This window comes from Haplochromis burtoni, unplaced genomic scaffold (assembly GCF_018398535.1).
Source record: "Haplochromis burtoni strain Fernald_Lab_line unplaced genomic scaffold, NCSU_Asbu1 Contig_380, whole genome shotgun sequence".
Taxonomy (NCBI): Eukaryota; Metazoa; Chordata; class Actinopteri; order Cichliformes; family Cichlidae; genus Haplochromis; species Haplochromis burtoni.
Window position 1 is genome coordinate 438471 of NW_024582741.1, and position 12491 is coordinate 450961.

The window sequence follows — 12491 nt, forward strand, 5'->3', positions numbered from 1 at the left end:
GAGTCAGCCAGGCCCATTTACTAATGCACTCTGACAGTCTGAATCACCATAATAGGCAGCTTGGTCCCTGAGTGATACAATTATTTGTAGTTTTAGAACTAAGTGCTTCCTTTTAAAACCTTGTTGACACATATGGCAGGATGAAATAAGAAAAAGAAAAACCATGACCAGTCTTCAAAGCCTCAAATCATGTTAAGAGGTCAGCACTGATGAATTACATATCAACGGTTAACAGAAGGCCAGAAAATGTTTTCATGTGAAGGGAACAGAAAAGAACTATGGTGAGGAGGAGGACATCTGCAGGCCACAAGAACGCCAAGCGGTGCAAGAAGAAAGATATCCGGCATGCTTGTTGACTTCCATTTCCCGAGATCAAAGTCTGAAAGTGTATGGAAATAGTTTATAATCCAACTCTAATGGCTGTGTCTCACAACAGCCTCCTATGGGCCCCTTTCTGTCTTGCTGGCAGTTATCGCGCTGTTGTGAAGGGCTTTCAGTGCCTCTGAGACTGGAAATGCACATAGGATAGAGGCACTCGCTGCAATACACAGCTGTGTGTATTCAAAAGGAGGGTGGGGAAAAAAACGAAAAAGAGGGCGATTATTATCTGTGCCTGAAATCTATGATCTACGATTGGCCATTCCAAGTGGAGACGGGCAGCACAATAAAGGGCCAAATACACTGCGTTGAAAAGAAAGATTGGAGCATTAGCATAGAGATCAAGAAACAGTCAGTCCTGGCTAACACAAAGTGAGGCGTAATGGGAGCAGAAAGAAGGAATTTTCTTTCACACTCAAAGCCAGCAGAGCGCTGTGCTCAGATCGCTACAGATGTGAAGCTCAAAAACATAAATCATATTACTTTAAAAGGGATTCCTTTCCAGCTGTTGCATTTTATATACGTGGAGTGCAAGTTTGCATTGTGGACTGTGCAAACCCAGAAGTGGCCACAGCTACAGAAACCTGTCAGTGTTAAAAACAAAACACACAAAAATAACAAACAAACCCTAATTTAATTGGCTCAAAGGATCCCAGATCTTACAAACAGATTACACATATGTATGATATGGAGTATGATGGTAGAAAACTATACCACATCAGTCTTTCTATCAACAACTAAACCAACTGTATGGGGGGGAAAGGAAAAAAGGATGAAGAAAAAAAAAAACTCAAGAGGGAAAAAGACCAATTTATGGCCAATTTGCTAATACAAACACATTGTTTTCTTATGATTATAAACCTCCTTAGTCATCACCACAGCATTCTCAAAGCCATGATTAATATGGGAGTCATAATTCCACATAGTGTAGGTCTTCCGTTGATGGAGAAGCTAAGGAGAGGCAGTTGCTTTAGACTTCCAAAGAGCCAATGGAGAAAACTGTGTGCATAGGTCGAACCCTCAATGGCTGAACATGTGGTTCACTACGTAAATGGTCTGTATTTATATAGCGCTTTACTAGTCCCTAAGGACCCCAAAGCGCTTTACATATCCAGTCATCCACCCATTCATTCACACACTGGTGATGGCAAGCTACAATGTAGCCACAGCCACCCTGGGGCGCACTGACAGAGGCGAGACTGCCGGACACTGGCGCCACCGGGCCTCTGACCACCACCAGTAGGCAACGGGTGAAGTGTTTTGCCCAAGGACACAACGACCGAGACTGTCCAAGCTGGGGCTCGAACCAGCAACCTTCCAATTACAAGGCGAACTCCCAACTCTTGAGCCACAATATAAAAAGATGACCAAAAAAGTATCGAAGAGAAACAAAAAGTGGCTGCAGTGGGCAATTAAAACAGTTTTTAAAGCCAACTGGAAGAACGATGACTCATATTGTTACGCTACAACTCACACTGACACAACCTAAAGTCATTTTGACTCGTGAAATAGTTTGAACTATCCCTTTAAGCTTTGAAGGCAACAAAGAGGGGGGGGGGGGGGGGGGCACCTTGAATGAGAGTTCTGCTTGGTTGACTTCTATCCAACCATCAAGTAATCAATAGGAGGGCAGAGATGAAGAGAGGAATTCTGCCCGTTTCCCACAAAGTTAAAGACAGGAGGAAGGATAATGGGTTTGAGGTCAATATGATGAGAACATCTTTTAATCTGGGGTAACATTACTCTGTTCGCAATGCCTAAACTTGGGTTGGTGTGCATCCCAAAAAGAAAACTCAAAAAGGAATCCCATCCTCTTCAGACGGGTCTAAACTCAGGAGATTTATCTCATTCCCCCTTTAAACAATGCTACCTGTCAAAGCATTTGTTCCACACTTCAGACATCCAGGATTTCCACTCCATAGGCATTACTTGTATTTTTAATGGAAATGTGTAACTTAATCTTAATCGGGTCTCCTTTGCATTTCAAATATTTCAAATGACCCTTTACTCGCTGTCAGCCCATTTTTCTCCTTTCTCCCCAAAATTTGTTAGGCAATTACAACCAAACTAAGACATAAGTCCGGCCTGCAAGCATTAATCTTCCTTTTCAAGTTCAGCCTCTCTCAGAGACAGGGACAGAGGCCAAATGTGCACAAACAACCATAGTAAACACACGCTTGTGCACATACAAAAAGCCAATAAAGGACAGGTGTGGAACAGTGCAGTAACTGAATACAGCAAGCCGTCAGCTTCAAGAGCTAAAAAAAAAAACAGGACAAGGCCACCATTGATCTCTGCTGATAATTGCACACCCATCTAAGGTAAAAGCACTAAAAGCTAGGTAGGAGGAAAACACACAGGATAGGGAAGCATGAGAACAGGACAGAAGCAGTAAAAATGTGTTTGCACTGCATTTTATTTTACACAAACACACACACACACACACACACACACACACACACACACACACACACACACGTTAGTACTGTGACAAAAAGGTAAGAAAGGAGCCGTTATTGAGGGACAGAGCAGAGCAAACAATACCAACGGCAAAGAATGCCATCCTTTTTTGCTACCTGCTGCAAACATGTCCTGAGTGGAAACAGCAAAGTAAGAAATCACAGTTAAAAAAACTAAAAAAAATTCAAGTGGCATTTTTAGTGGTTCTTTGTGTTTAAAGTGAGGGCCATTTATTCTGGTTACAGTGTAACAAAGCTGGTTGTAGCCATTCTCTCATTAAAGTGTTTCCATTAACTGTTCATTGCTCTGATCCTTACAGAGAAACACGTCTCCTGGGCAAACTTTTGACTCACGCATGTCTAAAACACACTAGTTTGTGCAATACGCTTTTAATTTATGTATAAAAGCAAAACTGGGAACCAGCACCACCACAAGAACACAGCCAACCCCTCTGTTTTCTCAAAAGAATTCATGATGTTGCACAAAAAAACAAAACAACTAAGTAATTGTGTATAACACATGAAACATGCCCTGCCCCACAGGAAGAAAAAACAAAAACAAAAAAACAAGTACAAGTGCAAGGACACTGAGATGTCAAGGAGCTTTCAATGTCTTCTCTGACTGCAAGAGCACCCTTCCTGTGTGTCAGATGTAAATCGGGTACCCACTACATCTTTAGTAAGGGCTGAGCACGAATGCATGTAAACATTAACAGTTGTTGACAATCAACACAAAGCCATGGAGATCATGTTGAACCCTTACGCAGGTATAATAGTTGCAACATCTTTTTAATTGCTGCATGTGCTATAATTGCTATTGTTAGACAATCCCTCACGTAAAGAACTGCTCTAACTTCCAGTCATTTTCTCCTCATTCTTGCTGGTTTTCATGTGGTGCCTTGACAACACATTGCATGTGAACAGCATGAACGGCTTGACACTAACATTTCAAAACCATGTGCTAAATCAAGAAAAAACAGTAGCACTGGATCAGCTGTTTAAGTGAAAAGCGTAGAGCACTTGGCAACAACAGTGAGACAAAAGAAGGGGTGGGTTAATACTTCCATCATTCCTTTCGTGCCTTAAATGTAATGTACAAATAGTGGAGGAAGCTCTCAAAGAACAACAAGCTTTGATTAATGATTTTATGTAATCAGGACATGCTCTCTCTGTCTCACACAGACACACACACACGTACAGGTGGCTGGCCCTTTGATGAGTACAACAACAGAGAGTCCTCCTAATGGCCTCATCTTTCACGAGTCTCTCCAAGAGCTAATAAGAGTGCGGGGACGATTTGTCTTACCGATTTTCCCTTTTCAAGTGTGGCAGGCGTGGAATTAATTACACTGATTAAATATTGTCCGTCTGATTTTTAGCTCTTCCCCAATGCATTGAGTAGCAAATAGCCAACTGGCTAAAGTTTGGGCTCAGTCAAATAAATCTACAACAAAACGCATATGACGCAAAAGAAAATCCTTCTTTTTCTACAGTCACCACTGCAGTTCAGGCTAAAGCACTTTACATGAGAGGGATGATGAGCATTTAAATAAGAGCTTTGGGATATTTAAAAAACAAAAAAAGACTTTCGCCTGGGAGATGAGGGTTTGAGCCCCTGTGGGTCCAGTATTTATTTATTTATTTTTTAAATCATTTGATGAGTTCCCTTTTTCATGCAGTTTTGTTTTCATTAGCAGTTTCATTGAACCTTCCTTTGGTTAATTAAATGGGGTCACCATGGTGGAAGTACCCACATCAGATTTAGACAACTTTTTTCCACTTTTTAAATGCCCTTCCCATTGAAACCCGCATCACTAATGTTAAGGAAAAGCTTGTGTTTTTTGTTAAACTAGAGCCCTACACAATGTTTATCGCAAGTCTTGCTCATTCCAAATGGCAGACAATGACAGTAAGAGTAGGAATTTTGCATTCATTCTTTCCACAATCAACTGACTAGTACTACCCCTTTTTCTTCTTTGGTGATGTTCTGTGATATGAGAGGGGTGAGAAAAGGGCAAAAAAGAAGAAATGAGGACAGACTGGTTGGTCAGGGTTTCATGTTACAGCAAGATAATGACCCAAAACAGTTTAACTAAAGGCTTTAAATGCTGGCTGACCAGCACCATAGCCAGACATAAATCCCATCAAACTGGGTCAGAAAAGGACAGAAAGTGGGAATGAAAAGGAAAAGAAAAGTGAAACAACCGTGGGAAAGTCTGCAGAGAAAACTTTATTTAAACTTCCATAGCAGGAAGAATGCCACAAGCCTATATGGCTGGTGAATGAGTCGTCCTTTCAAGCGACAATAAGACAAAGAATTTCAGCAACAACTTCAAGTTTATAACAGTTTAAAATCGTCAAACCAGTAGTGTGCATAAAACAGGATAAAACAAATGTGAAATGTCCTCAGAACAAGACTCAAAAGTGCTGGGAAGCAGTATGTGAAGGACATTATAGCAAGCATTTGAAGTTTTAGATTTGAACACAATCACTGAAAATATACATAGAGTCATCAACACTGGGACGGACTATTAGCAGATCCCACATCATTCCACGTACTGGGGTCTAAAGCTTACTCATGATTAGCCAAAACATGAGTCAACATCCCGACACAGCAGAAAAAAACACCGCTGAGTCACAAACCCAGATCATCGCCATCATCATCAAATGTATGACCTCTTTCTTACTCAGTCATACCTGACTCTTTCCAGCTTGTCCCAAAACTTGCAGAAAAGTGTGTGTGTGTATTGGGGGGGTTGCAAAAGAGATTAAAGAGCCTGATAAATGGAAAACACATGGAGTTTTATGAAAAACAAAAGAACAGTAAAGGCAGAGTGCTCATGGAGATGTGGAAGGGCAGATGAAAAGCAAGAGGTGTCAGCGGACTCGGGGCCTGAGACTCGAATCTGGAAGAAAGATGGGAGATGAGGCAAGCGAAGGATGAGCTCACCAACCCCCGTCTTTTATCGCAACGTGTTCTTGAGACATCCAAGAGCAGGTTTACACCAGAGGCTCGCAAGCTCTTCTACAACAACGAACCCCACAGCCATTCTGCCAGGAAATGACATCTGTGGAAATACTGGCAGGACACTCACACTCTGCAAAATGAAGAGCACGAACTGTACAATGACAAGTACAACGTAAATATATATAAAAAACATACATATACAGACATATTAAGGGTTAAATGCTGCCTAAACAGTGACGGACAAATATCATCTTCCTGACCACAGAACAAGTAAAGGAACACAAAACAGAGCCAACTTTTCTGTGAAGTATCGACTTTTGGTTCTTCAATAACGGTTTGCAGTCCACTGGCTGTCAGTCCCTACACTTTAATCCTGTTCAACTTTGCTGCCGAGCTTTGTCAGAGTCACCGGTGCTTGAAAAGGCGTCGGAGACCCATTACAGTTTTATGTAACGTCACGGAGACAGCAATGTGCACACACATACTACTAAGCAGCCCCCCTTCCACATACACACCACACAAACACCCCCTTTCTGTGAACAAGGAGTTTTTCTACAGCTGGGTAACAAAGCATGACCCAATAATCCCAAAGCTTGACTCAAAGCTAAAGAAGCCCCCTCCCTCCCAAACATACACACACACACACACGCGCGCGTTTCCCCTCCCTCCACTTATATCCCTTCCTCCCGCTCTCTGAGGACTTTATAAAGGCTGTGGCATGGGGGCTTCAGGGCGACTGTGCAGTGTAGGAAAGGGGGGGTTACAAAAACAAGCATGCTTCGCTTTGATTATTGAAATTATGACTTGGAGCAAGGAATACATTATTATAAACACATGGGCCAATGAGATGTTGATGAGCTCACGTCCCTTCAATCCATCACTATTACTATTAAAAGAGGCTCTTCCACAAAAGCCCTTCACTTGTAGTGTACTTTTGGGGGGAGGGGGGGGGGCTACTAGGGAACAATACCAGCCATTTCATTTCTAAATGGTCAATGCATCAATCAATGGGTGTCTTTGGCAATAAAGGTTATCACTTTCAACTGAAGAGACCCTTTTTTTCTCCCCTTCTCTCCTCATTTCATTATTGCGCTCATCAGTCGAGGGGCCGTTACATTACGCAAGCTGATAAAGCAATAAAAGCCCAGCAGCTAGAGGCAAGAGAGCAGCAAAACACCATGTCCGCTGAATATTGCCCAGCGCCGTGTCCCAATAATTATTACCTGAGAACACAAGAACGACTTGAGAGATCGCTCTAGGCGCACCAATTCTGAGAAACGTGGGGCAAAAAAGTCAAAAGATGAGCAGGAGATTAAAGGAATAGGAGCTCCTGCTGTGCTTGTAATAGCTGTGAGGAACAACAACAACAAAAACAATAAATACAAATAAAACTGCATATCTCGTGATGGTTTAGCTTGTGGGCTCATCACATCTGTGCTTCAAAAAACAAAAACAAAACAAAAACTAGATTACGCTTTAAATGCACTTAATTTCCATAAAAGAGCCCAAATCTGGTGACCCAGGCAAACAGCTGACTCAGCTCTAGAAAAGTCAAACGCAGACACGAGGCTGCACGGCTGCAGCACAGCCTCACCCTTCACATAAAAAACACCCAACTGAATTACTTTGTTTTGGTGTACAAATAGTAGCTCAGAGTATGTTCTAAACCATTAATATGCAAACCACGCGGTTCAGAAACTGAATAGCAGTTCCAGACTGCAATTCCCCAATACACCTTTCCTCCTCCCCTTTTCCCCTCCAAGCCATGCAACATCAACATGCATGTGTCAGCACGCAGCTCCTAATCACTCACCAGCAAGTTGCTATTACAGAATACATGAGCCACATCCATCTCCCTTTCCTATAAAACAAAAAAACAAGTATGACCACTATAAGTGGCATTTAGAAACACGCCACGCATCGGGCCAAAGCAAGCTCTTGAAACTTGCACATTTTTTGCGGCTGTGCAATGCGATCCTTAACTATTGTGTGTGAGCCAGCCCAGCCTATCCAAACCTAGCTGTGAAAAACAACCCGAAGACAATTGTACTCCTGTTAAGTCAGTCAGCAAAAAAAAAAAAAAACTTCCACAGTTACCGGTTCCCATGCTCCACACAGTGACGAGCAAGCCGAGTCTTATCTTGATGTCACGCAGCTATTTGGCCCCAGTCTTGTGTTTTGTTGACAGAAAGACAAAACCATGTGCCTGCCTGCCTTGACTGACCTTGGGAGGGGGAGGCTGGGTAAGAGGAGGAGGAGGATGGAAACGATTCGCCATGGAGCCAGGTAAGACTTAGTAAGGTGTTGTGTTATGGGAATGTACTCTTTGACTGTTGAACTTTCAAAACTCAAGTTTATACCAACAAAATTCACAGTTACTGTAATTGTACTCCGTAGCTGCAGACGGTAGACCTGACAGGATCCCCTTCACCCCCTTCTACCCAGACTTTCACCTCAGTGGTTGTGTTTGTAATGGCAGGAAGTGATAAAATAGGTCATCACTCAGAACTTACACCTTTAACTCAAGACTGCGGTCTTTGCAAAAGCACACACTTCGAATCCCTGAGGTGAGACCAGCCTCTGGGTCCTCAACTCTCTTTGGAAGAAAAAAAAAGAAACTTATCAAAGCAGACTGCATCCAGCTTCAGATTTCATTTAGTTCAATGAGCATTTATGAAATGCAATTAGATACAGCAGTCAGCAAGAAAAGAAGCAGCCAAACAGTTTGTAGCTTTCACCGCCCCCCCATACCTTGGAGCAACACGAAACCCAGACAAGCTTCAGTGGCTCTCACACCATATGGTCTAAGAAAAATCCTTGCAGTTACCATAAACGACTTTTTTCAACATTATCCATCGGCTTCATCGGATCAATTTCGCCAATGTTCGAGCTCAAATTCGTGGCCGTGCACGAGAACCTATGAAAGATCTGAGTGGAGATGGATGCTTTGCGGAATGGCCCTTTGTTTGGAAACAGCCTTCTCTGCAGCGCTGGCAATGCGAGACGCTTATCGATCATTTCAACTGGAAACCTTTTGTGTTGCGCGCGACTGCGAGGCTGCGGGCAAACGGCATCGGTAATAACGAAAATTAATGCCGTACTGCGTCTGCTATTAAGGTTCTCTTTAATTAGAGAAACTACAAAAAATACTCCCAACGTGGATTTTTATTATTCCACGCTGGTGGCGTCGGAGCTCTTTGTCCGGTCCGAGCAGCAGCCGCAAATAAACAAAAAGCAGTCGGGGGATTTTTTCCCCGGATTAACGCTGGATTAATCATAGTAAGAGACCCAATAACCGTCTTTGTTCCTTATTTAAGCCACCCTCAACCAGTGTTGCGTTGAGTAGGAAAAACAAAAGAAAAAAAAAACTTCTGCAATAGGGAATGAGGGGGGAAAATGATAAAGCCCAGACGCTATAACGTTGGGTCCTTTTGTATCCGCGTCTGTCAAGCCCTCCTCCTCCGCCTGTCTCACGACTCCAGCCACCTCCGGCCGTCGACGCTGACCCTCGCCGAGGCAGAAAAGTGCTCATAGTTGCCAAGACATGGCTTCCGCTTTTTTTTCTTTTGAAAAGAAAAAAGACAAGTTGAAGCTTTAAGCTAAACAACGCTGGGTAAAGTGGCAGTAGCCAGCGGTACAGCTACAGAGTAACGCAATAGGAAGCCCTTTAATTTTTAAACAGCAGCTGGTCGGCTAACCTAGCAAGCGCCCCTTTTCCTACGCTTCCCTTTTTCATTTGGGTCCCATAAACCAAAAAAGCGTTAAATTCGACAACAAATGCCTCAGTACGATTGAAACGAAGTAAAAAAACACGAAGTGTTTGTGTAGTTTTATGTGCGCTGAAAAGAGGCGCTTTGCATACTTTCCGCGACAGCAGCAAAAACTTCCATCAATCATCCGCCGTAAAAGGTCCAAGAGCAGCCGCAGCGGAGACTCGGAAAAAAAAACACTCCAGTGTGTTTATGCCAGGCAGCTTTTGCTTCGGTTAGACAGAAATATTCCACTTACCGACTTGTAAAACGTTTTCCACACAACCGGTTTCTAGCAGTCTGATACCCCGACGGAAAGGCAGTCCGTCTCCCGTCCCCACTGCCCCGGCTGCCCCAACGGTAGCTGTTGTACCGGCGGCAGATCCTCCACCGCCACCGGCGGTTGTAGCTCCGGAACCAGCACCCCCAGCCCCACCGGGAGTCGCCGACGGACCTTCCTCCCCGGCGACTCGGCACTGAAACGACGAGTACATGCATATCTCCTTTTCGTTGCGGGGGAAAGACCAGTAGACGATGCGGCGCTGGACGGGCTCCGGGATCCGTTCGAAGCGCTCCTCTACTCTCTCGAAGGCCCACTTTTCCGCTACTGCTTTAGCAGCGCAGTCCAGAAGAGACTCGGGAGAACGATACCGGGAGCTGGGCAACCCGCTGCCGTGGCCGGGCCCCGGCCCGGGACCTCGGGGTGCTGGGCGAAGGCAGGGTCGCTTGCTGGCCGGTGGTACCGAAAGAAGAGGATGAGGCGACTGTTCTCTGCGTCCTTCCGCCATGGTGAGCCGATCAACACTAACGAGACGGACGGTGTGCGGACACCGAGCAGCAGCAGGAAGCCAACAACTCTCACACACACATACACACACTAAGCTCTCTGTGCTCCCAGAGCACTCTAAATAGGGGCTCGTGTCAAACTAGCAAGTATTCCAGGCAGACCTTCCGGTCACAGCTGTCAAAATAAAACACGTACGCAAACGAGAGAATCTGCCCATTTAAGTCATAACACGGACCTGATGCTGTGAATTTCCATCAAAATTAGGCTCTTGTGATCTGATATCAATGAGACATTTCTCAAGGTCTTTTACGCCTACTTTCCAGGTGAAAAATACCACAATGAGCTCATATTTAGATTAAAATGTCACAAACGGTGAGGGGATGCCTGGATCTGTCTATCCATCAGATAGCGGCTGTAAAAGCAATTTTGGCAAATTCAGCTTTGTTTAGCTTAACTCATGTTTGTCATTCTGATTTCCCAAAGTGACATCAGGTCAAGACCTGAAAGTTCGTTGCACACATGCCATTCATTCATCTAAAGTATTAATTATCTAGGTCTTATTCTGACACATCAGTTCCAAAGACTGGTGTCATAAACTTACCCTTAATATCAGTTATTATAGTATATTATCAAAACTAAGTTAAATAACACATTTACTGATGTAATATAACCACTAAACAATGACAGCCAAATACCTTTTATCATTAATATTCAACTTAGCTAGCTGCCTTTCCTCTAAAGCTTTTATTATTTCTTTCTGATTCATAACATGGAAAAATTTTCCACATGCTTAAGAATTAGAAGATTGCTTTGGAGGTAGCAGTCTGACTGTCAGTAATGATACCTGATTTAGGTGCTTCTAGTTCCTCAGCTTCTCTGGCCTCTTTTAAACTTTTTAAGCTGTAGTTCTTTCAAGGTCTTTGAACTCTCCACTGCTGGTGTTATTTTATTCCATCCTACTGATGTGTTGGTAGTTGCGCCTCATTCCCTTTTGTCTCTGCATGTGTTCCAGAGTTGTAGAAACTTTGCTTAGCTGCCTCTCATTTCTCTCCTCTCAGATAAAGCTCCCCTAGGATGTATAAAGGCTTGCAGAGGTAAATATTGGTCCTATTCTCAGTTAAGAAGTCGATGCTGACATTGTCTCTGAATTTGAAAATGCAGTGTCTTTTGGTCTTTTATTTTAAAACTCAAAACTCTGGATTTCCTGTCGTTTTCCTGGTAAGTTTGTGTGACTTGATCCAGCTTAGCTGGCACAGAGAGCAACAGAGCTGGGAGAGAGAGAGAAGGATTGATTACAGGTAGAGAATGCTGCGCATCATTAATCAGCACAATGACAAGAAAATAGCTTAAACTCATGTCCCAAACCTGCTGTCTTGCTTTCAGACAGTAATTATACAAATGACTGCAAATACACACATGGAGGAAGAGAATAAAACAACAGTAATAAGTCATATGGATGACTTACATACATGTAATACTCACTGAAGTTTGGCTTTGATGTTTCTTATAACTGTGAAAATACATGACTATTAACTGTTCAGTCTCTTCCTTCACTCTTTCTTTTCAAACCACAGCACGCTCCTTGATGTGAGCATTTTCCACCAGTGGAGAAAGCGATTTCAGCTTCTCCACATGAATAACAAAGTTGCCATTTTGCTAATTAAAGTCACAGTGTTATGTGTCCCATAAATATCAATTACCGCCGATCAGCAAATACACATTCATTTGAATGGGTCCAGCATGCAGTTGCGAGTGTGCCTCCCACAGCAGGACACAAAGGGTTTAAACTAATACTCTGGCTAATGCTCATTTCACATCACAATGGAGCCTGCTGCTCATATACCTGGATGTTAAGGACTTTAAAAGGCATGCAGTGGGGCTTATATCTTCATCGCGGCATCATTTTTGAGAACAATAACAGGAATGAATTCTTGTCATTTTTCTGTCTGTGCCTTAAGCAGAAGTTGTGGGTCTGTTCGTGCAGTTATTGTTTTTGTGTATGGAGTTCCTTGTGAGATCGTAGCAGATGGCTGATGTTAAATATGAGTATGACGTTAGACAAAACCACTCTTTGCCTTACACCGTTGTGAATATTATTTATATTTAACTTGAGCTTTATAGTCTCGTGGGCTATACATTTGCCCCCACAA

The 12491-nt window shown here is 43.2% G+C and overlaps 1 protein-coding gene across 1 annotated transcript in view; it reads right to left on the minus strand.

The window, feature by feature from the left end:
* Nucleotides 1–10455, minus strand: part of zswim5 (zinc finger, SWIM-type containing 5) — a 67215-nt gene extending 56760 nt beyond the window's left edge. The window contains exon 1 of the mRNA XM_005943770.3: nt 9814–10455. Within this exon, the coding sequence (XP_005943832.1) occupies nt 9814–10342 (529 nt within the window). The 5' untranslated portion in view covers nt 10343–10455. The remainder of the gene's footprint in view (nt 1–9813) is intronic.
* Nucleotides 10456–12491: the final 2036 nt, after the last annotated feature.